This window comes from Pipra filicauda, unplaced genomic scaffold (genome assembly GCF_003945595.2).
Source record: "Pipra filicauda isolate LSUMZ 115617 unplaced genomic scaffold, ASM394559v2 scaffold133_size2016399_pilon, whole genome shotgun sequence".
NCBI classification, from domain to species: domain Eukaryota; kingdom Metazoa; phylum Chordata; class Aves; order Passeriformes; family Pipridae; genus Pipra; species Pipra filicauda.
This window is the reverse complement of record NW_024103807.1, coordinates 7388-32951: the sequence shown is the minus strand read 5'-3', so window position 1 is coordinate 32951 and position 25564 is coordinate 7388. Positions and strand designations below refer to the sequence as shown.

Sequence of the window (25564 nt, the reverse complement as noted above, 5' to 3'; positions counted from 1 at the left end):
TGTCCCTGATAAGAGTCCCATCTTGCTAAAGACCAGTGTTACTGCTCAGGCCACAGACCATGCACAAAAGTATTGCCTTTCCTAGTCTACATAATGGTGAAACACAGCTCCAGACCAAAGTCAATTCAGAAGAAGAATGAAGATGAAGAAACACAGGCTTACGTAGAACCGCAATGAAACTGGTTTTGTCGGCCAGAATCCATATTCCAAACCCCAGGATGACAGCCCCCAGGATCTGAAAGAGCAAGAACAAAACATACATAGCTGGCTTATTAGCTTAGACAAATAAGAGGAGGCAGTCACCATTATCCATATTTCCAGACTAAAAACAATCGTTCCTTTGCTGTTCCCGCCCATCTCCCCCATGGTACTCCTCCCAGAGTAAACAGGATTAGCATGACTCCAGGAAAAATGCCTCAGCCAACTGCACAGGAGCCCCAAGATCTGCTTGGCAGTCCTTCACACAGTATTTGAATAGTACATGCTGTTGTTGTATAGGAGGACCATTCAAAACAGTCTGAGGAAGAGACGCCCTGCTGCTAGAACATTGTTGTCAGAAGCAAAAGGTAAGTGCATTGCTTCTGTGAAGAACTGAAGAAGGACAAATGTATAGGATTTTAAAGATTTTTTGAATAGAGAAACCCATGACTCTATGGACCCAGGCTGGAAGCCTGACAAAGGATTAGATATCTGGCAGCTGGAACCCTTCCAGAAGGGAAATCTTTGCCTTGTCAGGCTCTTATAATGTTACGGCTTCAAACCACAAATACAAAAAACCCAGCAGCAGGTTCCTTTGAAAAAAGTGCTTTGTCCCTTCCAAAGCCAAGTTTAGGCATTTGCCTTGGCCCCTGCTTTATGCCAGAATACCACAGCCCCTCAAGCCAACACATCTTAGCCCCAATAGAGAGTCAAGAGTTATGAAACTCCTCTATGAAACGGCCTCTGCCTTGCTCACTACACAGTTTTATCTAGGACAAGGATTAGTAGAGCAATACATCCCTGTGAGGACTCAGCTGAACCTAACTGAGAAGTCAAGCAACACACAAATTTTCCCATCTCACTTTTGAAGGTAAGGGGAAGCATGCTCTGTTTTAGCTTCCAAGTATCACCATGTTTTATACTACACTGTGAGGTGTTTCAGTGTAGATGATCCCAGTTCCCAAAGTAGGGTAAGAGCACCACTACGCCCATAATAAAGTAACTACACTGAGAAGCCTGGAAGTCTGCAGAGACTGGAAACCATTTGTGCAAAGATCTAAAATAGACTTTGAAGAAACAAGGGAAGGACAAAAATTGCAAGTGAGATGCTTCCAGAGGACATGAACTGCAAGAAGCAGCAGCAGCAAGATTTCAAGAAAGGATGAAGTGAAATAAGTTAACAGGGCTGAAGAGAGATTGCAATTCTGTACTTCATTAGAGAATGTTCTGATACTTGGGATGCCAAACCACCATCTAAAGCAAGCTGGCAGAGAGGCTTGTATGGACAGGCATTGGCTCCACATTTTGAAAGTTTACACTATGCTTCAGCTCCTCATACAAAGAAGCTTTTCTGAGCAAAGATAAAGCCACAGTCTGAAATAAGCTGCTTGCAAGCTTTCCTGGCTTGGCAGAGGGTGCAACGTAGTTAGCTCTCAGGACAGGATTAGGAAGTCATCAAGCAAGTTCCCACCTATGAAGACGGATGGAGCATACTGACTCAGATTCAGAAAAAATGTAGCTGTTGTATCCCAGAAAAAAAAGAATTCCCCCTTGCTCCAACATGCTGCACCCGCAACACGCAATCTGGTGATCAAGTTAGAAAGGTCTCTTGAATGTGCAACAGCTGTGACACCTAAAAAATTCCTCTCAAACTTGGTAGTACCCAGAACTGCTGAACTGACAGTTTGAGGCAGTCTCACATTTAAACTATAGTCTCAATAAATATTTGTCTTAACAAAGATGCAAACCAGGCATATGGGACATCTCTTTTGGTTCACTGACCCTGAAATGTCACCTAAGTTTTGCTGTTGCAGACAAAACACAGAAGGGCTTCTGAGCAGAATTTCTGGGAAGTTATTTGCTATGAGGTGCTCAAAGTATCCAAGGCCTGTTTTCACTCTGATCTTTTCTCCAGTCCACAACTTGTATGTTTGCCAGGAGCTGCTGTGGAAAACACCACAAGGGGAAGGCAGAGAAGCAACAGTCCCAGGCAGAAAACACTATCCTATTAACAAAGGCATATTTACCTCATAGCAGGACAGTATCTCTGCTCAGCATCTTCAGAAGTTTGCATCTCATAGCAAGGCTGCTTCTGCCACTGCCTTGGCTTCAGACCCTCCATGGAAGAAATCATGTCTGCTTTGCATGGATTTTAAGTCCTCTGCTTCATTGCTGTAAATTCCTGAAGTGGGGAAAACATGTCTCCCCTCCTCCCTGGGGGGGTAGGGGGAGGTTTCACCCCCAATTTCAGCAAAATGTCCTTCCATGCCCAAGCCAGAAGGATGCAGCTCCCTCAAGGCAGGGTCAGCAGTTTCCCACAGAGAGCCAGTCAAGAGGGGCTTGGAAAAACCAAGCTGTGATGGAGCTGAGTCATCTTTCTGGAAAAAGCAGCTGGGGGTTCCCAACTATCCTTCCCCAGCACTGCTTTCCTTTACACTCAGATTGTGTGAGGTAACACTGAGCCTGGCACAGGGGACAAGAAGGCGGCTCTTAAACTTCAGACTTTGCTTTAGGTAATAGCCTTCTGCTGCACTTACAGAGGGGTTACAAGTATGACAGTTATATATTCTAAACAAATAGTTTCCAAAGAGTGTTGAACTTGTCTTAAAGAGTTGCTTTCCCTTTAAGAAGAAGCATGTGCTACGGCACGTGTCTGCTAGCCAAGAAGGTAGAAATGTTAAGTTCTGATGAGAGAAACTAAGATTATACTCCAAGTTTGTGTTTTTGGTATCTTTTCTAGCAAGCAGGCAAGCAGTCCAAGTAACCTTCTTCCCTTTAATCGAAGCAGGTCAAACCCTTCCCTGAAGTAAGGCTCCAAGACTGCAAAATACCACCAAGTCCCTGAACTACTTCAGCTATAGCAAGTGACTTTCTCACAGACCCCAAGCCGTAGAGCAGTGCTATTTCAATGACTAACGTCCAAAAAGAGTCACCAGCATGTCTCTAAAGGCTTCAATTGTCAGCAAGGCCTTGACAGAAGCACACAAAATCTTCACTCTAGAGAAGTATCAAGCTCCACCCCAGAACACAGTGGCTTTGGAGACCTCATGTTGACAGAGCAGCCTGAGGTGAAGATAGTGCCCGTGCTGCATGGCAGGCTTAAAGAGCTCATTTAAAGCAGCTTCCCTTCAGTCAGCACAGACCTTCTCACACACAACCTGTCTTAAAGCTCTTACTCTCCAGGCCCAGCTCAGTGCACCAGACCAGCTTTCCACAAGAGGGAGAGGGGCTGGGTGCTACAGCAGAGTAGGTTTGGAGCAGGGTGTGCACAAGACAAAGAACATCTGCTTCCCATCACTTGCCACCCAGTGAGGAGTGCTCAAGCCTCCTCAGCATCCACAGAAGGATTCAGAGCCTGCCATCCTACCCGTCTCACAAAATTTAGGAAAATGCAGCGCAGATGTGGGTCAGCCCAACAGAGTAGCTCAACTCTGCCTCCTGAGAGCACATCTATCCCCACAGGCTGCCTGCAACCATGGCTCAGCAAAGAAGGGAGGGAAAGGCAATGTGAAATAGAGATACCACAGTAACAATTGACAGCATACAGCAAAAACAGTGACACTACTGTAAGGCACTGTAGCATATCAGGCTGTCATCCCCTTTCCTCATACACTAGGCTGGCTTTCTTGAAGAGAACTTTCTCTGTACAGAGATTAGCTTATGAACTTGGATTTAGGTTTAGGCATAAAGAAAAACTAGCCAGTGCCCAGGTACTGGGTTTCAGCAAGACTCAAACACTGCCTTAACAAATACAGCTCTGCTTACCAGGGTAGACTGGTTGTTATATGCTGCTTAGAATTTATCGCCTCTTCAAGAGAGGAGATAGCCTGAATATTAATGCCTTCAGAGGAGTCCTGCACTAATAGGGGGACAGGCCTGGACTCAGCTGGATTTTTCCTATTTTTAAAGTGGACTGAATCATACTCTGGAAGTCCCAGTAGCACTTGAAAAAACTCTCCTCTCCCCTCTCTCCCAAGAACCTTCCCCATGGATGCTCTGAGCACCCCTGACTTTGGGCTGATAGACCACACCTAACTACTCTTAGGATGGAAGCAAAATGCAAAGAGCAAAGAGCGAGCACAGTAGGCAAGGAAAACCAGATCCAGATGTGCCTCAAGTTCATTCTGTGTGCTAGCAGCACAGTACAGCCATGAAGGAAGCAAAAGGGAAGCTGTGTGCAGGGACAGAGACCAGAAAGCTGTGCTCACCTTATCATGCTCCAGTTCTCTCCCTTCTCTCCCAGCCTGACCTTTCCTTCTCCTTACACGCTGCACAAGTGTAACAATATCAGACAGGCTATTCCTTGCTGAAATGCGGAAAGCTGAAACCTTGTACATCCCCACTACACAATTCCATGGAAGTAGGCATCACCAACAGTATGATCATCACCAACACCGTCCACATGACACAAAATATCTAAGCTTCAAAAAGGGATACATGCAAGAATGTGTGTGGCCCTCCCAGACCCATTATGTTCCAAAAGGAGTTCAGCTTTTGCTAAGCCTCATACTTGAAAATAACTGCACCCAGTGGGCTGCTTCATTTCCCCAGACAAGCCTGCCCCAGTCTGCCCCACCTCCCAACTCCATTTCAAACTTGGACTAATTCATCTTGTTAAAAATCAAAACCAGCCGTTGGGACTCAAACAAAATTAGAGTTGTTCTTTGAAGCCTGCCTGGCCTATTTAGGAGGGCACTGCCATTACTTGGCAGGTTTTGTAGCTTTGCTGCTCAGGGATAGTTCAGCTGCTGCTCCAGATGTGTCAGAGAAAGTAGTTACAACTACTCTCCTTCCAGAAAGAACCTATAACTCCTCTTTCCCTTCCCAGTGCAGGAAGGGAGCTGTGTGCACTGGAGACTGCAGGTGGGTTCTGGGAGCAGAGCTGCTCAGCACACCTGAGACATACACAGCAGCTCTGACATGCCTGAACTTCAGGGATTCCCTCCCTCCTTCCAAAACTGTGGCCATTTTATTCAGTGAATACGCTGGGCCAACATCCATCAAAAAACACTTTCCAGCTAATTTTGGTCCAGGCCTTCCTTTTTACTCCACAGATGCCCACAATACTTACAAGGAACAGGAGATTGAAGAGGAAGAGGAAGTACTTGGTGACTTTTAGGCAGCCAGACCCCATCTTCTTTCACTTATGGGACCTAAGGGGAAAGCAGACAGACAATCAGTTATACTACAGACAGGTCCTCTGGGCAACTTCAGAGCAACATCCTTATCCTGTGGGGACCTCTGGATCATCTGAGGGAGTCTCAGAGCATATGCACAGATAGCATGTCTTCCACAGAATACCCAAGTTGCCTTTTCAGGACAGCAAAACAGGACACTGCTGTCACTACAGACACTGCTGCCAAGAGGGCTACCAGCAGTTCCAGAAGAGATTTAATAACAAATACACTGCTAATTCCACCGCTATTTATACAGACTTTGCAATAGGAGCATCAGCCAAAACACCAACTCTAGCTACTACTCCTGGTGGTAAAAAGTGATGCAAGCTACTTCAATTGACACCGAAGGGCTCGGAAGCTCGAAAAAAGTCCCACAAACCAATCCCACTGCTGAAATGAGCCTCCTCCTGGGGAAGCAGCACAGCTGAGCAACACATGAGGACTGGTGGGGGAACATCTCAGAGATCAAGAGAGTATAAGAGAGACACAGAGCTCCTGGAGTAAGTCCACTGGATTCACTGGCAAAAAAGATGATTAAGGGACCGGAGCGTCTCTCTTATGAGGATAGACTGAGACAGTTGGGCCTGTTCAGCCTCGAGAAGAGGCAACTGAGGGGTGACCTTATCAATGTCTATAAGTATCTGAAAGGAGGGTTTCAAGAAGATGGATCAAGGCTCTTCTGGGTGTTGCCAAGCAAAAGGATAGGAGACGACAGAAATTGATGCACAGGAAGTTTCACCTGAATGTGAGGAAGAACTCTACAATGTAGGTGACTGCTCACTGGGACAGATTGCCCAGAGACATTGTGGCATCTCCCTCACCGGAGATATTCGAGTTATGTTTCTTGCATAGGCAACAGAGGACTTTTAAGTTCCTTAAAATTTGCTCTACCAAGCTCCTTGCTTGGTGCAAACATTTCCTTGCTTGCTTGCAAACAGACTATGCTGCTTTAAGAATCAACAGCCACAGGAAGAGCAATAGTAGGCTGGGGTCACCAGTCTAGCCTGGGAAGAAATAGCCCCAACAGAGAGCAAGGTCAGCAGGGTTCCCTCTGCCAGCCTGGGTGTACCAATGATTACTGGAGCCCAGTATGTTCTTTTGTTTCAATCAAAGGCTTTTGCTTAATCCTATTAAATATTTAGGTTAACTCTGGAGCTAAACTGGTATGTGGGCCTTGTTATAACTGGTTAACCTTCCCACCAAGCAACGGTCACCCTTTAACTACCAGGAGAGAGCACAAGTTTGAACTCTGCAGCTGAAGATAACACTACTGCTCTAACTTCAAGGGATGCCATAGCTAGAGACTATGCTAAGCCCATCGCTGCACAGCACCTAGCAAGATGCTACTGAGGTGGGAAAGCAGCACAGAAATACAACCTCATCCAGCTGTGCTACAGACTGATCTCAAAAATCTCATCTATATAGCAGTCACTGCACCTAAGGAGTTCTTACTGCACAGCCAGGTTAACAACATCTGTCAGTTTTTATTCAGTTAACCCCTCAGGTCAGAGTCCATAAAACCAGCAGCACCCAAAAGCAGGTCCTTCAAATAAGCCATGGAAAGCTCCCGTAATAGTTTCTGGTGCATATGTGCACCAAATATCAAACACACAGCATTACCATTTCCAGTGTCCCTGGGTGCAGCCATCACTTGTGAGCTGGTTCTGTTCCAGCACAGATGTACTATACAACAGCTGCATCGCTACCAACCTAGGAAAAGTGAGTGAAGGTTCTCTGTTAGCAGATTTCCTCCTTTCCTCTTCAGGAAAAATGTTCTCTCAGGCCCTTAATCCTGAAAGGCAACAACACATAAGACTGCACTTGAAGAGGATAACTAAGATGTAAAATTTCCCATCTACTTGGCTTGCTAACTGGCTTCACCATGAACACATCTCCTCTTAATAGCATCACAAACTGGAGCCTGGGAGTCTAATCAGAACACTGAGGCAGCCAGGACCCTAGTCAATAACAAATGTTGTGGGGGTTACAAATGGTTTTCTACTCTTCAACCTAGCCAAGAACTAAGCTAGATAACCTCCTGCCCAATGCATTGGACTTCTTACCTTAAGATGCCTGGTTCCGGGTCCAATTCTCCTTATTTTCAAACTGGAGGGGCAAGTCCCTGTAGTCGCTGACTTGCTTCCTAGCACTAAGGAATAGCCCTGTGCTACCTACTTCCAACTCTGCCCACACTTCTTTGATAAGTCATTTAAGCTGCCTACACTTCTTTGATAAGTCATTGATAAGTTATTTAAGCTAATTAAGTAGTCAAACAAGTTGAGAAGAGCTGTTGTGGAAGAAGACATGCCTGAGGTAACAAGTGTAAAATATTGCTTTCAGGGCTCTTCTACTCCTAGCTATTTGTTAAAGGCATACCATCTTCAATGTTTATTCAAAAACCCAACAAACCCCAACTGTGCATTACAGGACTATGCACTATTCTCTTCTTTCCACAGGGCAATATATCTCTTTCATAGCTCCTAGCCATAAAGTACTTCAAAGTACAGTTTTCAAGCCAGAAGAGAAATAGGTTTTTAGATTTTTGCTTTGAGCTTTTAAAATACTTTAAGGCCCCACATATTCAAACATTACAGATTTTCCAATTCTTCATCTCTTCTTCGGAAAGTAACTTGTTTTTGTTCACTGCATTAATGAAACTCCCCAAAACCCTCCCTTATGAAATTGCACAAACAGCCACAAAACTAGCAACACTAGAAGCAGCAGCTCAACAAAATTTGAGATAGGTTGGGTTTGGAAGTAGACGAGCTTGGAGTTATCACAACCAGGCATATCCACAGGTCATTTAACAGCAAAAACATGGGTTAAGTACCACAGCCACAAAGCTGCCATTTGCCTTTTGAAATTGGTCAAGTTTTGAGCCTTAATGTCCCGCAGCAACACATGCAAACGTTTAATACATTAAGTTTGCAGTTGTAAAATTCCACTGATTGTCCACAATTGTTTCTTTCTTTTCCTCTCCACCCCAACTGCTTTGACTATTTTAATCTTCCTCCCCAAGCAGCAACACCCACTCTATTCAACAATCCTTCCTATACATTTCCAAATTTTCCCTGTCATTCTCCAGATTGATGCCACCTCTGAAGATGTCAGAAGAAACCATCAGCTTGGAGAATGGCATTTCTCCCAGTCTCTCATTCCCCATCCTGCATAAAGACATGCAGGATTATTTATGCAGTTTGCTGCTTTGAGGCACCACTGCCATAAAAACTTGGTTGCCAACACAGCCTGGTCAGCTGTTGTGTAGTTGATTCTGGGTCTTTCTTAGCCTAGCTTAAGCCTCAGGACCTGAAGGGAGAACTAAGTCCAGGAAGGCATCAACTGATCCAGAACCCTGGGGTTTCCCATAGGGGAGGAACAGAACAAGTCTGCACAGACTAGACTGGCATCCGGGGTTGGCTTCCTGCCCCGTTCCTCACCTCCAGCTCTCAGGCCTGTCGTTCTCCCAGCAACGGCAATGACAGCAAGACCTGTATGTAGAGCAGGAGCACAAAATCCAGGACATGTGCCTGTGGAGAGGCAGACAGAGGCCTGCTTTGTTAGCAACAGCAGGAGTCCCATCACAGGTCAGATTAACTTATTTTTGTTGCAGGAGTCTGTGATACTCCCAGCCCCCCTCCTGTAAAAGGTGACCGCAGAGAAAGACAGGTGATATGGGGAGAGTTGAACACCTCTGCCTCCTGGACCCACCACTGGCCAGAGAGGCAGGAGGGGGAAACTTCACGCAGAGACATTATAACCACATGAGTCAAGGGACAGAGAGGCTAAGTTAATTTTTAATTGCAATTCTGCTCTCTCAAATTAGATCCTGTATTGCCTCCACCCAGCAATCACTGCATGCTTAGTGTTCACTGAAGTTTGAGATGTGGCTCAGGCTAGCACTGTACATGCCTGTGCCACGCAGCTCTGCCGGTAAGAGCTCAGCCCTCCTCTGCAGCACCACCCTTATGCTCACCCTGCAGGTTTCTTCCTGATGAGCTCTGGCACCTGAAGCACCTCAGCTGCCAAGTTACTGTACAGCACAAATAAGGGGCTCATTTATGAGTGCAGTGAAAGAGAAGGAGGAAGAACCACAAAACAAACCAGAGTACAACAGCTGTGGAAATCACCTCTCAGTAGATTTATAAGCAAGTGCAAAGTTCACACAAACCCTCAAGGACAGCACACGTGCTCCCAAGAGCAAGGAGCTCTGCCAGTCAGCCCCAATACTCCAACTCAAGTAAAGAAGGCACATTTTAATGCATCTAAATAGCCGGAAGATGCTGCCCTCTCTTCCCCAGATCCTCTCGCTTAAGGAAAGGAAATAATTGGTTACAAAGCAGTTGCAGATTGTTTCTATGTACTTTCGTCAGTTGCTTCTCACCACCACTCCTCAGGCTCTAACATCAGGGGACATAAAACAAAGGCAGACCCTATAGGATGTGCTACAGCCAGCATCCACCAGGCTAGGGTGAGGTCAAGCCAGCACCAGATTTGGTTTTCTCAAGTTGCTATTTCCCTTACCCCCACAAACACCTCAAATGCCCTGTAAGGCTGGCACGCTGGCTCAGTTCTGCTATCCCTCCTGCCTGCTCAAGGAGAAACATCCAACTTGGCACATGCAGAGATGCAGCAGCAAGCACTGTGAATCAAGGTTCTGCAGTATACCTCGAGGCTCCTGACTCTTCACATCTTGCATCTGATGTGGCAGGTGGGACCTCTGGGTCAAAGTCCAGCTGGTCCACTGAAGCAACCTCAGCCAATCTCATGCACTGCAAGTGCTTCTTAACACAACAGGCAAGCATGACGTTCCCATGCCTACAACCAAGCCTTACATATTGCAACAAGGTGTCTCCCTCAAGATTTTATTACCAGGCTGCACGCTGAAAATTTTTAAAGTTCTCCCTGATCTGATCTCGCCTCTCTCCCTTTTCTTCACGCCACAACATTGACCAAGGTTAGCTGGGTTCATTTGCAGACAGATTGATCAAGAAACCCACTTGATGTACTCCCACTGATGTACTCAGGTTGCAGAACTGGCTCTCTCTGACCAAAGCAACTAGCGTTTGTCCCTAGGAAAGGATCAGCATGTTGCTGATTCCATAAAGATGTTTATCTGCACAGTAATTTGCATAAGGTTGAGGCCATTTTGAAGGCCAGTTGCTTTCTGCAGTATTATCCCAATCCAGAAACCAGGACCAGATTAGACGCACACCTGGCTAGCGACCCAAGAAGCCAGCTTAATAAAGAAGTTGGTCACTAAATGATCTAATCACTTCCCCTTGATCACTTTTTTTTCCAGCTCCAAACCAGACACACCCATGCAGAAGAAGAGAGTGGGGAAGGGGCAGCTCAGAAAGCCACGTGCAGAAGGAAACAGGTTATCCTTTGCAGGATTCTGAGCCCTTGCACCCAGAAGCTCAGCTCCTTCTCTATCCATGCACATACAGAACAGGCATTTGGCAACAAGGTCTCCCGATCACCAGTGATGAGACAGGACAGCTTCACACAACAGTACCAGTTAATGAACAATGACAGAGTTACTAAGTCTCCTGTTAACCAGGTACACCACTGCCCTCAGGGCAGAGACTGCAAGTTACAGCCACATTAACATACAAAGAATATCCTAAGGAGTTCATCTCGTTGACGTTAATATTCAGAGGCCTTGGACTTTCAGTACACCTGGGAAGTACATCTTGTCTCTGGCAAGTAAATAACCGCAAAGCCAATGAATGACTCAAGTCTGAATTCACTGAACTTTTCTTTAAGCTTCACTGAGATAATACCAGCTGTGTAATGACCCTGAAAACATAAACAAGATCATATTTGTTGTGGAGATCTTCCAAACAGCATCTCTTCAAAAGTTACAAAGGAAGGATCGAGGGAGAAGCTGTATCCTAAAAATGAAGGCTGCTTATTAGGGTTACCTGCTCAAACAGGCCACACTTGCAGTTGCAGAGATTATTTTTACACACATATATATATATATATATATATATATATATTTATGTGTGTGTGTTTGTGTATATCTCACTGATCCAGGTATAGTTCCTTTTTGAAGGAAAGTATCAGGGCAAGGCAAAAAACTATTTCTGAATAATACAAATGTCAGAAACAGAAAAAAGAAGGTACTTGGAACAGATTCCTATCCCATGTGCTCTAGAGACAGTTGCTGTTTATCTTAAGTAGAAGCAATTGCTTTCAAGCTGGAGCAGGTGGTCTGAGGGCTAGGCAAAGAGAAAGGAGTACAACTATATCAGGCTGCAAACTGCAGCACCACACTTAATTGTCCACAAACTTTGAACTAGCACTTCGCAGTATAGGCATGTACAGCAAGACCCTAACATTGTCTGCAAGACATCTGCAGGACAGAGATTCAAGCCTGCATGCAGTCCCACATTTGCTATCCCTGGACTAAGGGGAGCAGATCAGAGCAACAGTCTAGAACCAAGTAGGCAAGTTAGCTGCAGTTAGTTGCAAGAAATACCACTGGAATGGTTAGCTGCAAGAAATACCACAAGATTTCTCAGGAATAGTTTCTGAGATAATGCATCAGCTCACACCGCAAAGGTAGATTTGTTCCTGGTGCATCTGTTAGGATCTGTAGCTAGTATACTGTTGTGTGAATAATTTGACTGGCAACAGTGTCCTCCAGTGAGACCCTACATTAGAAAGCACTCATAGGGGTACGTATGATGGCAGAGTTTTTTCAGCATGTTTTGTCATAGCAAGTATGTTGTTCATTTTCTAAAAAGGAAATGCATTTTTAGAAATGTACTTCTGATGCTTGAGGGGAAGTGATTAGATATTTATAAACCACTATCATATTGTTAAAAAGAAGCCGATCTCACAGTTCAGTATCAAAAAGCAGCACAGGTTTTAGAAGCTTTTGAGAACATCTGGTCTTCACACTTCAGTTTGAAAGCCAACATTTAATTACGTCTTCAGTCCCTACAACTGGCAAATTGAGAAAGTTCTTTGCTATTTTCAGCCTATACACTCATGCTTGCCCAGCATGACAGTATTTGCAATGCAGCATTACTCCGATTTAAGCAAATCTTTCCATTCAGCAAGACCAGAGATACAACTCTGCCAAAAAAGTGGGAGGAAAAAAACCCAACAAACCAACCCAAAACCCCACAAACTGCCCCAGAAGTCATTTGGTTCTCCTCTCCCCCTAAAAAAAAAAAAAAAAAGCCAACCCAAACCAACCCAACAAAAATTAATCAACTTACCAAAAATCACAGACAGAAGAAATAGTTGAAAGTACAGTTTAGTGGACTTTCTCTTTTTTATTGCCACGTATTAGAATGTTAGTTGTGCCACAAACGCTGCAGGTCAGGTTAAGAAAGAGGTCACCACACTGACTAAAGCCAGCACACAATGCAGTAAAAATGCACAGCTTTCACAAAACTGGTTGGGCAACTCTGTCACTTGACTATATTGGCTCTTTAATGGCTTCAACAACAAGACCAGCTCAGCTTTGTTTTCTGCACTTGGACAGGGTGCAAACTGAAATGGATGCGCCCACCAGCTCCCGTGTCTGTGAGTGGCACCAGTGTGTCAAAAGCAGTCCCTCACTATCGCCTGCCCCACACCTCCCCACAGAGGGGCAAAGCCTGTGAGCAGGACCTGCACCCCAAACTGCAGTGGGGTGGCCAGCACAGACAAGCATTTGCTTGCGCTCAGGTAAGCTTCTCCCCAGTGTGGTTCTGCAGCACGCAGAGGATGCTTCTAAGTGTTTGCCGTTGCCACCAGTCATCAGCCTGGAAATCCCCAGTGCAAATACTTGCACAGGACAGGCTCCCATGCTTCCATTCTTATGCAAGCAATGCCGCCTTGGAGGCCAACAAATCTCCTCCAAGGAGACTGGGTTGTAGGTATCTTAATAAGACCCAGCAACTTTCTCACCCTGCCAGAGCACCCAAAGGTTACCACAATCCAGGTAGGAAGAAAACCTTAATACAAGTTTTTTTCTGCCTTACAAGACAGCACCAGAGATTGTGAGACTTACGAAGGAGCCAGGTAGTATAACTGATTTTTATCTTTTCCACCTCCTCCCCCCATAAAACGCAAGAGGTCAAAGTCAAGGACTTTCTACTGTAAAGTTCCCTTTCAAAACAAACTGGCTTTCAGTTACTTCCATTTTCTCAGATGCCAGGGCAGATAACTAGTGGGTGTTTAGATTCAGTACACCCATGCCAAACATGTTTCTGAGAAGTTACAGCATCTGCCTGAGCTGGGAAATGAGGTTTCCTACTCTTTTGGTTCTTTCCGGGAATTAGCAGAGAGAGTAGTTTTACTTCAAGGGCAGGAAGTTTTCCTCAGCTTGGCAACTTGCACAGCAAAAAAACAAACAACCTCTCTTCTCCACCTCCCCTCTGCTCATTGAGCCTTCAAACCACATGCCTCCACGGACAGGTGGACTGCGCTGAGCAGAGCCTAGGCACCAGCACCTAGCGTGGGAACAAAGCTGAGCTTACCCAGCACCATTCCCAGTAACAGCAGGTTCTCCTGTAGTTCACTCCATAGCTGAAGCCAGACACTTTGAGAAGCCAAAGCAGTAGAGACCATTCAGAAGAGCATAGGGTGATGAGCACTCCCTTGTCCTTCTCAGACTAAGCCTCTAGAGAAGCTCAAACACCCTGCCAAGCTATCAGAGCGCTCAACAGAGCAATGAAGTCCCTTGCAGCTGACAGACCAGTCCACAGGAGAATGGAAGCATCTTCTTCACCAGGATTCTCCCCAAGAGTTCTCCCTCTAGAGTATATCCACATGATCTAAAGTGGCAGAAGAAAAAAAAAAATCCAAAAACCCAGAGCCCACCACAAAGCAAACAGAGCAGACCTCTGCCTTGTTATTCCAAATGATCGTGAAGCTTTAGGATTGTCAGCTTCCTCAAGCAACAGAAGAGACAGGCTATTAGTCTACTTTAATCATATCACATGCTTTGTATCAGATCGTTTGCTGATAGCAAGGCAGTGATCTCAAGAAACAGAGGCTTTAACCATTTAGTCCCACGGATCAAGTAGAGCTCAAAGACTACTGCAAACCCATCATGACTGGAAAGTCGCCATAAGTCCTACTGGCACAGTCAAGTGCCTCAGGCCACAGGGAACGCATCTTTTGGCTTGTTACCAGAAACAGTCCCTTTATTATTTGTAATCTCAGGAATCTTTGTTTTTGCCAAATAGATCACTTGTTAATTGCAGATCATTTACCAGTCCAGTATGCCACTAGTAACTGAACCGCTCCTGTTCCCCTGCTAGTATGTTTGCACTGCTACATGTGATTCTAGAGCAGAAGACCACTGATCAGCAGCTGTAACAATTATCCCTCTTCAGCAAAGTCTCCAATCTGAAGGACCCCACTTCAGGCTGACAATACAGGAGTAAAGTACAGGAGCCAGAAGTACAGGATTCCTGCAAGATTCTCACACATAGGATCTCAGGATGTCTCCCACACTTGCATATCAGAGAGGACAAGGAAAGGAATTCAGCAAACCCATTTGTTAAAGTAGACAGGGCCAGCTGAGCCTGACGTCTCCAAACTCAGTGGACTCAGTGATGCAGAACCACTCATGCCATGGCAGCAGTGCCACAGCCACGAAAGGTTACTGCTGGGCCCAGCCTCTGCATCCACTGCCCTCTACCCTAAGAGAAGCTGCACTTCCCATCAAACCATCCCAGGGTCACAAGAGATCTTGTGCCCCACAGCAGCATGGTCTGCCTGCCTGCTGGCAAGATGAGCACTGTCACAGACAGTCTGAGGATTTCACAACATCCTGAGTTTCACACCATGGATACCAGACCCTACCAGTGGGCATGAATGAAAAGAGAAAGCCAGAGCTATAAAAAAAGCTTCTGAGGAAGGGATTCTGTCTCAAGCAGCCTCTCTTTCAAGAAATGACTTAGAAAGGGCAGAAGGGCAAGAAAAGCCCTAAAGTACAAGAGTTCAGAGTACGGATGTTCTGAGTCGTTCCCTGCTATTCAAAAATACTGGCCTGCAACCACTTTTCCCCCCTCCAACGTCAAGGTGAATAATATAAACAGTTTTGCATTTGTAACTGGCAGCACCCGGCCAAACCCCTTGCTGGCCTGATCCCTCTGAGGATGCAATTCAGAAGTTATTCCACGCTTTGCTCTGGAAGAGTCAGTCCCAGCAGTAGCTGCTGTACAGTCTCCAAGATGTACAGCAGCATTGTCTAGCACTTTTTCCTTTCACCTTCACAGAACAGTCTCCGCATGCCAAGCTCTTTATACAGGAGAAAGAAAGTGGAAAAGAAAGCTGCATTGTACAGCAGTAAAACGCAGCACTGTGAGGAGCAAGAATAACACAGCATGAGCTGTTACAGAAGCTGCAGCAAAGCTGCTTTGTTCCCAGTCTAAGCATTTTAGGAAGTGAAATGCCACAGTAAGAAATCTCAGTAGACAAAGCTGGAAAACAAAGGGGACCTCCAGGAAACACTTTGCCAGGTGGAAGAGATACTCAAGAACTTTTGGTGGCCCATCTACGAAGATGGTCCTAGAGGCCAGGGCAGGATTCAATAGACACAGGTGTTTTGCTGCCCTGATGACTGTTACATTACCATGCAGGTAATCCCAGCAGAGTTAATACAAGAACATTGCTCAATCATAGACCTGCCACCTGCAGTTAAGATCACTCTTCCACCAACACCATCTCAAAAAAAGAAAATAATCAATCAAAGCTTCAAAGCAATACAATGTGTAGGTTCTGGACAGGGTTATTTCAAGCCAAGAAGAACAGACATATGGGATAAGTTCCCCAGGAATTTGGCAGTTAAAATAGACAGCAAGACTTCGAAAAGCTGAATCTATTTTGGGAAAAAGAGGGGCCTCCTTTGAGTCTGCAGACCTATGCACAGTCTGTAAAACGGGTTCAGCTGAACCTGAACCAAGAGAGGCTGGGTGGCCTTTTCTACTTTCCTGAAAGGGTCTCCTTTTCTATACTTAGAGCACAAATATTTCAGAAGACTATTTGATGGAGGAACGTTAGAAGAATGAGATAGAAAAGAGCAGTTCAGAGGTATTTATTTTAAAAATAAAGAACTTTTATACAGAATAACTTATTTAGAGATAATCAGCTGAGCCTCAATGCAGACATAAATGATCCCATTTCAAAGGGGAAAAAAAAAAAGCAGGGCTGTTTCATCTTTAATCAGTAAATCATGATTGAGGATAAGACTACTTTTTAAATAGTTCTGCAGACACATTTTTTTCTTACTTGCTTCTGTCCAACCACATTGTGCTCTTTCCCCCACAGCCCACCCATTTTTATGTCACATCAGCTCTACAACTTTAAATCAAGCCAAACCTACCAATGACATAAAATTACAGCAAGGGGTCTCATGTATGCTACCTGGGCAGGTTATGGCTGTGACACTAGGCTCCCTCTGCTTTCAGGATACGTGCCCACCTCTCACTAGTGCAGCAGCTTGAAACCCAGCCCAGTAAAACCCCATTGCCTGGTCCTTCTCTAATGGGAGGCTGTCAGCAGGAGAACCACCCGCTGCAGGTCACCAGCGCTCTCCACTGAGATCCTGGGCACAGGAATAATCATTAGACAGCACCACAGTAACACAGCTGCTGACCTGACCCAGCTCACATGCTGCTTATACAGGCTCTTATTCCTGACAGCAAACACCCTGTCATGAAGGCTGTTTCTCTTCCAGGCAAAAAAGGAGCAACTGTTTAGGTTCCCAAGGGACAGCACTGGCCATCCACTTGTACACACAGTGGTAGGTCTTGCTTGTAGCTGACAGCTGGGCTAGGAAGAGGTTTCCCATCTGCCAGAAGCTAGGCAAACCAGCAACTTCGTGTTTTATTACAGGATCACGTCTAAACCACCGCCGCAACAGTCTCCACAGCTGCAGTATGATGGACTGGGAACAAATGCAGAAAGATCCAGGCTCTGAGACCACCAGCCAGACTGTAGCATCAAATAAAAGAGCCTTTGAGGTCTTGGACTTGGGCATTAAAGCAGCTTGTCATTCCTCAAAATAGCCCTCCCTTGAAATAGCCTCTTCTGCCAAGGCAGTAGACAATTTGACGCAGATTTTGGCATTAAGAAATTCCCACGCAGTTTCGGCAACTACATTTTGGTCACCTCAGTTTTGTTCCAGGAAACCGCTAGTCACAACCCTTCCCCAGAGAGCACATGCGAGAGGAAACACTGACGTTTCAGGTCCCCTCACATCAGGCCAGAGAAGTACCAGCAGCTGTAGGCATCACTGCCTAACCCTCAGGAGGCCACAACCACCCCCACTTTAGTTGAACTGGCACAGCGTTATCATCCTTGGAGGGATCTGGTGCAGAGGAGCTGCTGAGCCCTGTGCACAAGGAGCAGCCACCCCATGCAGCTCGCTCGCAAGGCTGACCTGTCACACAGGACAGGGCTCCACTTCTCCAGCCTCCAGTAACCTCCATTGTTCCTGCAGCCTCTCCCCCCACTCCTGTGCAGTGTTCCCAGAGAGGTGCAACAGACCCCTCAAGAATCAGGAGAGGGTTGTGCCTTTACCTTGTTTCACAAGGCTTACCAGGGCTTCTCCACACAGCTGTGGTCTAGCACTGTTCCACACAGCAGCTGCCGAGCAGAAGTCTTTTCTAATTAAAAGAGCTTCCTTTGGGAATAGGTAGATTTACTGCACAATTGAGAGGGCTCTTTAGTTATTCCACGTGCAGTGTATCTGTAAGCCTGCATTAGAAAGGGACCTGAATGCAAAGAAGAGTCCAGCAGCTTCTTAGACTGTTGGGAAAGTACATCCAGACAGCTGGGTTTTGTCTGAGTGGGGTTCCTCTCACTCTGAAAAGACTGCAGAGATGAGCATAATTAGAACTCCTGCCTGCTTTTTAAGCTCCAGTTTCTTCAAGCATGCAGAACAGATGCTGCATAATAGTTCCCATCTCTATTTGGATGGTAAAAAAATTCAAGGTAACAGCAGGGGCAAATAGCCTTGCTAACCTGCAGGTGAGCAGTCTCCTTAATCCAGGTCCCACTCTCTTAACAGGGAGCCTAGCTCCATGATCAGAAGACACAGAAGAATGGGAGTGAGGGGACAGAAGATCAAGTTTACATAGTGAAGCTCTCTGGGAAGTTGAGGACATTCCAGCAAAGCCACTCAAGATTGACTCATCACCAGCAGCTTCAATCCACGTTGACACACATGGCAGACACATGACTGGCTCCACAGCAGGCAAGAGGAGACTTTGTGCCATGCCATCAGCATGAAAGAAGCCCCAGAACCAATGCATCATTATAACTACAGTACTAGAGATAGTGTCCTACCACCACAAAAGCCAGCCTGTCACCCTTTTATGCAAAAACTACTCTACAAATTCTTTGACTACAAGCAGAAAGGAGAGGAGCAGAGCAGTCTGTATAGTGATTTTTGAAAGCAGGCATATTAGCTCTGGGGACCAAAGTCCAAAACTTCCTCTATACTGCCACCACTGAATACAGAACCTCTTTTAAATTTCTGTTCACACATAGCCCAAGTAATGTTAACTAAGCCATTTGCAGGATCAAGGAGAAATCAGGAAAAAAAAAAATCAAGTAGGAAAGGAATAAGACATTCCCAACACAGATATTTTTTTCTCTCTGCCCAGAACACCTAGAAACCAAAATGCCATGAAGGTACAGAAACTTCCCTGGAAAGGTCTCACTAGAGCACTGAAGCATTTTGTGCAACAGTAGAGACAGTCTAGTTAATTTAGATTTCACAACTGATTCCCAACAAAACTGCTAACCATCTATCACAGATGACATGATGCTGGCTCTGGATGTTTAGTATTTACATATTCTTATAGTATGGGATGACAGCAGCAGCCCTTGAAGTCCTAGTCAAGTGCCAAGATACCACTTCCACACCTGCCTTGCATGCTGTTCCAGAAGCCCTGCACCAACAGAGCATAAGTTGTGGTCCCACAGCACCCCAATGCACCAAACCCCTAGAGACAGCTCACCCGAACCTGTGCCAGCCTGGTACACCCGCTCAAGGAAAATCAAGGTCCTAGAGCAGGTTGCTTTTAAAACTAGACAGACAAGGTGCTGCATGAAGCCTCTCCTGAGGGCAGCAAGTTCCCATGTAGCCCCCTCAAACCCATTTTGGGGAGGGCACAGAAACCTCATGGATCACAGAGGCAGTGACCAAAACAAGGTGCTGGTGGAGGACATGGTCTGATCCAGTGATGTAACCCTTTCTCCAAGGCACTTCTGTGTAGCAGTGAATCTGATGAGAAACTGGTTTAAACATGTTTCAAAATGGCTTTTTGTATTTTCTGCAGTGTCATTGCTCCCTCTTCCCGACACCCCCTGTGAAGGACTATTGTCTCTCATACAAGGTGTCCTGGGAAGGTGTCCTGAGGTGTTTTTCATTGGTCCTTCGTTAACCCCTTCCTATTGGCTGTTGACCCTTTACCTGATGGTTTTTTCTGTGTGACCCTGAACTTGTGATTGGTTTCCCTTTGACCCTCCTAAAAGCTTTATAAACCCCTTCCCAACAATAAACTTTCTCTTGCCTCCTCTCCACGCAGGTGTGCTGTCTCTGTGCCTGCCATGGAGCCACGTGGGTGCTGGGGGGAGGGGAGGGCACCTCTCCCCTCCAGGTTCGGGACCTGAAAAACCCTGTCGCTGGAGTTCCCTTTCCCCCTCCCTCAAGACGTCGGAATGGTTCCTCAGATGGAGATGGAACTAGAACTGGGCTCCCCCACGTCGTGGGTGGGGAAAGGGATCCAGACTTCTGGGAAACAGCTCCCTTCATTCCCAACAGGTAAAGCTACTTTACAGCATGTTCAGTCCCCTCTATGCCAATCCCTGTAAGCTAGTTCCTCTTCTGCCCCCTTCCCAAACCACCTCCACAGCAATGGATGGAGAGCAGCAGCAGCAGCAGGGACAAAGGGCAGTTCGCATCTCCACTTGTGGGAAGGTTAGCTTGGCTCAAAGTACATGCTGCAGCTCTGACAGCTCATCCATTCCTTTGCTTGTGTATGAGAGACCTCCCTCTGACTGAAGCAGAATTGTTTTGCCTACAAAGGGAACTCTCCATTACGTAACTTCAAATCTTCAGGCTGCTGGATATCCTAATGTATATAGCTTCTCCCAGATCAGTATTTGTCCAGTACACATGGCCATGGGATTATCATCATACTAGAAGAGATCAGCAATCTGCTTACAGCTCAGCAACAATTTTGCAATAAAGGGTAAAGCGCTTTTGAGATACACCTGTTTGCTCAAGTCTGCGCTGCAAAGAAACTAAATCATCAGCCTAGCAAAATTCTTAACAAACGCCCCCAGTCCTTTGCCTATGTGCAAGGCCCTTCTTCTGGCCCTTTTCTGCTCCTGAGCTCCTTAAAAACAGACAAGCCACTTACCTCAGCAGCAATTTTCAGAAATTAAGTACGTGCACCAGTCTTTGGTTTGACTTGCTTTTAAATGGTGGTGTCCCAGTTCTGAAGCTCCATCAAGGAGACAAAGAACTAGAGCAGTCAGCCAGACAGCTGGTGCACGTGCCTCTACACACAGGAGAAAGCTTGCCCTCAGCTTAGTCTCCTTCCCTTTCTCCCCTGTATTTACTTTGGACGAGCCACAAACCACCCAGCTTCCCTGGTTCTGTGGTGTTAGAGAGGACACACACTTGGGTACTGAGCCAACAGTCTCCAATCCTTGTCCCCATCCCAACAGGCTACTTTTTTATTCCCTTTTTCTGCTGTCATCTACAAGGCAGTCCCTTTCACAGAGTTGCCCACGGTAACGCCTCATCTTTCTCCCAGAAAATTAGCTAACTCTGAATCTGTCAGTGCTCACAAGCAATGATTTAAGTAATCTCCAGTACACAGTTCCTTGTGCTTCACTTATCACCCTGTCTAGGTTCGAGTCAGCAGTTAACTGTTTCACTGTTTCCAAGCCCTGACAGCCCAGAGAGGTTTCAGCAAACAGGCTCCGCCACAGCCAATCAGCCCCCAAGGAACTGCTGGCACTGGCTGTGCCTCCTGTATTATTCCTTTCACCATGCCAAGAGAGCCTGTAATTTTTAGCCTTTCCTCCATTTCATTCCATCTAAAAACACAGAGCAGCCAAGAAGAGGCAGAGGTGGTTAGGTAATAGATTGAGTCTTATTACACAGTTCCTAAAGGAAAGGTGGCTCACCCAGCCATCCCTTCACACACTGTCATTAATCATTTGCCTGTAGAAAGCTCCAATCTCACATTCCTCCAACAGATACATCAGTGTAAGAGTACAGTTTATTTCTTTACTCATCAAAGCTGACAAGCACACGGTGAAAGCAAGGCTGCTGGGCCCAGCTCCCCCTCTGCTGTACAAAAGGACTTCAGATCTCAGGACACCGTGATCCACATTCAGAGGCAAATGAAGGCAGGGAAGGAGAATAAGGGGATGCAGATGTCATGTTCCTATTTTAGAGAGGTGAAGTTAAGGAACTCTAGCATGAGCCATAATTCCTGGCAGTAAGAAGTTAGTTTTGATGCACAAAAGTTTTTCTACACAGGAAACTGAGGAAGAAGTGCAAGAACTGACGCTCTGATCATCCTTGTTGCACAGAACCACTGAAAACATTGCTACCTCCTCCAGCCTTCAAAGCCACTCAGCCATAGCCTGAGCCCTGACAGACCCCCTCTAGCACCTCCACTCACCGGTGAATAGAAACAGAAAAGAGACCAGGAAGAAAGTGGCTGCCGCACCACTTTAAGATACCATTAAAGTGGACCAATAATTACTACTTTAGATAGCATGGCCACGGTCCAACTCCCAGCATCACCCTGGCATTCCTGTGACAGACCCTATGCCTTTGGTGTCCAAGGTCCTTGTAGCAACGCCTTTTGCTGTGCTGTGTGCTTCCTGCTGTAACAATGCCAGCAGGCACCAAGAACCACAGCCATGGTTTGAGTTGGAAAGTGTCTCAGGGCCTGTGATTACCAGAGGTCTGCAAAACTCCCGCCTGCACTTCTCTGATTTGAACATCTACTGGATGAACACCTGCAGTCCTGGATGGTCCTCTCCTGACTTACAGCAGTAGGACACGGAGTAACAGGAGAGGGATAAAACCTTTCCTCGGCTACAGTCAGATGAGTAATTTCATACAAACCCCCACCTTGCACTTCACAGAGCTGGAAGCAGAGTGGTTTGAGTAGCAGGGGCGGGAAACCTTCATGGAGCTGTGGGAAGGCCTTGTTAGAGGACTGTACCAGCTTACAGTTGTAGGTCACACAACACCTGCCTGTCCTCCAAGAACTAAAATAGAGACAATAACAGTAATGAAGAGAGTCCAGATGAGCTGCATCATTAAAGCTAAATCCTCTTAAGGGAGGAGCTTCCATGCTGCCCACAGGGAGGGCTTTCTCCAGGCACTCAGCTTGCATCCTGTTCTATTTCTGTCGCACACAGGTAAGAAGCTGAACAAACACTGCAAGACTTCACCAACCACGCCTGCCCTGCAGCACAGGGTTTGAGGATGTCATCTTAGCAGTCCCCACAGCCCTTGGCAATGATGGAGAAGCCCAGGCCAAGAGGGGTTCAGATTCACAGAGGCTCCACAGACTGAAGCTGTTTTGGAAGCGAGATCCCTCTACGAAAGATGTTAAATGAAAGGATGATAGGAGTGAGGCTACTCATTTCCCTGAGCCACTCGAAATCCACACATCGGCTTGCAGAGCAGTTGGCAAAGGTTCTTTTCACCTGTATGGCAGTCCAACATGAGCAAGCACCCATGGATTTTTTTTCTTTTTTTTTTTTTTAAGTACAACTGTAGCTGTGGGAGTTCTTGCTCCAGCAAAAGGACCAGAAACAAGTGTGAATGTTAAAAGCCACCCCACTGTTACATGAGGTTCTGCAGGTCTTTCCCCACCCATGCAGTGACACTGCAGAACAGGTCACTGACCACACCCCACCAGTGACCTTCTGCCTCCTTAACACTTTCTTCCCACTTAGTGGTCATGAAGTATCCAGTAAGATCTGAGTAATTTCTCATTTTTACAGCTTATCATATGCTTATCTTGACATCAGCATACAGCAGTACACTCCTGAGACTGCTCCTCTCACTAGACACCTCTCTAGATTTTCACAGCCATGTTTCTACACTTGGACCTTGTGGTCCATGAAAAGGATTCCAGTCACAGGCTTCTGCTTGATGGTTCTCATGCAGCGAGCAAGCTTCACAGCAGCAAGCTCACATCTCAGGCTTTGATGAGGATTTTTCTCAAGCCCATGGTATCTGAGAAAGTAACCAAAAAAAAAAAAGTCTTCCGTGGAGAGGAAGTATCACTGATGGCAGATTTCGAGACAGCACTCTCCAGCTGTACACCCTTGCTTGCACAGAAGCACATAGGAGTTGGCAGAAGTCACACATCAAGAGGCCTCACTAGCATTGGGATGGGTTACACCCCTGTGATCCTCTACTGTCAACAGCAGCTCAAACATCTCCAAGAGCTGCTCTCCTCACCAGCCAGTACCTCTGAGAGCACTGCAATAGGACACTGTCCCTCTCTTGCACAGCTAGGAAAGTTTCAAGCTCTCATCTCATACACAAGACTAGACTTTGTCCAAGACATAGGAACACTTCATTCTAAACCAGCTCTACAGTTTACTGAAGCCAACATTTAGATTCCAGAATGGTTAGGTCTGGTTTTATTCCCCCCCCAATCTTTTTTTTTTTTTTTTTTTGGTACCAAGTGCTCCATTTTACACTAAAGCATACACAGCAGAGCTTTTATGCTCTGGGGCTGAAACAGCATGCCTGGGTTGTAACATGCCACTATCCTCGTATCAACAGATTTGTTAACAGTCACACTGCAAAGGCAATTCACAGCCAACATCTACTCAGCTACTGAACCTCAAGCTAAACTACGCTGAACTTCTCACTGGGATCTTAAAAGGAAGGCGGGGGGCGGGGGGCGGGGGGAAAGGAACACGTTAAGCTGGGCCAGCACCAGATTTCTGTAGTCGTAACAGAGTAAAATCGCTAAAGAGGCACCTAACCCGTATCCTAGAAATCAAACAAGACAGAGCCGACTGAAGCCCCCGCACGCCCAGTCTCATCAGCAGGCAGCGGAGGGACTCGGCCGAAATCCCTTCACAGCAGCAACCGGCCGGGCCCACAAGACACCGGGTCCGCTGCACCTGGCGATGGTTTCTTTCAGGCCACGCACCAGCTGCGCCAGAGGATCACAGCTCGCCCACCGACTCAAGTTTGGAGGGACGCGGCCGAGAGCGGCGAGCAGCGGGGACCGGCGCCTCGAGAGGCTCCGCCGGCCCTGGCGCGGAATTCCCGCCCGGGGAGGGGGAGCGGGGCTGCCCGGAGCGCAGGGGGAGCCGCCCGACCGGCTGCCGCCCCCCGAGCGGGACTGCACGGACACAGAGGAGGCCCGCGCCCGGCCCAAAAAGAAAGCCCCGCCGAAAACCCCCGGGAAGTCCCCGCCGGGCACGGCCCCCGATCCTCCACGCCGAGACCCCCGAGTCGAGGCTAGCGGGGTCTCCGGCCACAGTGGAGGGAGTCCCGGCACACGCCCTCTCCTCCGGTGCCGCCCCGTTCCCCGACTCCTCAGGGCGGGCGGCTACAGCTCACCTACCTCCCCGGCTCGGCTCCGCTCGGCACCGCTGCGCTCCTTCCCACCGCCGATGTGGCCCCGCGGGGCGGAGCCGGCGCTGCACTGAGCCGGCCCCGGGGCGGGCCGCCGCCCCCGCCCTGCCCCCGCAGAGGGGCTGCGGGGAGCCAGCGCCTCTCCCGGCGGAGCTGCTGCGGCCGCGGCCGTGCGGTGCTGCGCGGTGCTTCTCCGCCCGCCCTCCTGCTGGGGGCACTGCCCGCTGCGGGTCCCTTTGTGCTCGCTCCTCAGAGCGAGTGACACGTTTTCCAGTGCCCACCTGTGAGGCCTTGGCCGCTGCCTCCTCCTCTCCCGCTGTGGCCAAGTCACCTTGCTCCGCTCAGGCAGGTGGCCAAGCTCTGCACTGGGGCCCTTTGCCCCGCCTCGCTGCTCTTACCGTGTTACCCACCTCTCCCTGTGTGGCTTGTCAAGTAGGTGCACACCCACCCCTATTAAAGTTTAAGGGCACGGGCAGCTTGTCTGATCCTGCGAGAGAGGTGCACTGCGGCTCTCTGGCCGGTGAAAGCAAGCCTGGTGATCCACCGAAAGATTTTTCCAACGGGCAATTTCACTGCCCCAGTG

General features: G+C 47.2%; 1 protein-coding gene across 2 annotated transcripts in view; it reads right to left on the bottom strand.

Moving 5' to 3' along the window:
• The window catches only part of CD82 (CD82 molecule), a 39412-nt gene extending 14330 nt beyond the window's left edge, over positions 1-25082 (bottom strand). Inside the window, exons 1-3 of one of the 2 annotated variants that reach the window (XM_027719601.2) lie at positions 24971-25082; positions 5270-5351; positions 163-235 (exon numbers count right to left, since the gene is read on the bottom strand). In XM_027719601.2, coding sequence (XP_027575402.1) covers positions 163-235; positions 5270-5332 — 136 coding nt within the window. In that variant the 5' untranslated portion in view covers positions 5333-5351; positions 24971-25082. Of the gene's footprint in view, positions 1-162; positions 236-5269; positions 5352-7085; positions 7112-24970 lie in introns of those variants that run through there. The other variant, XM_039378245.1, reaches the window with a different exon arrangement.
• Positions 25083-25564: the final 482 nt, after the last annotated feature.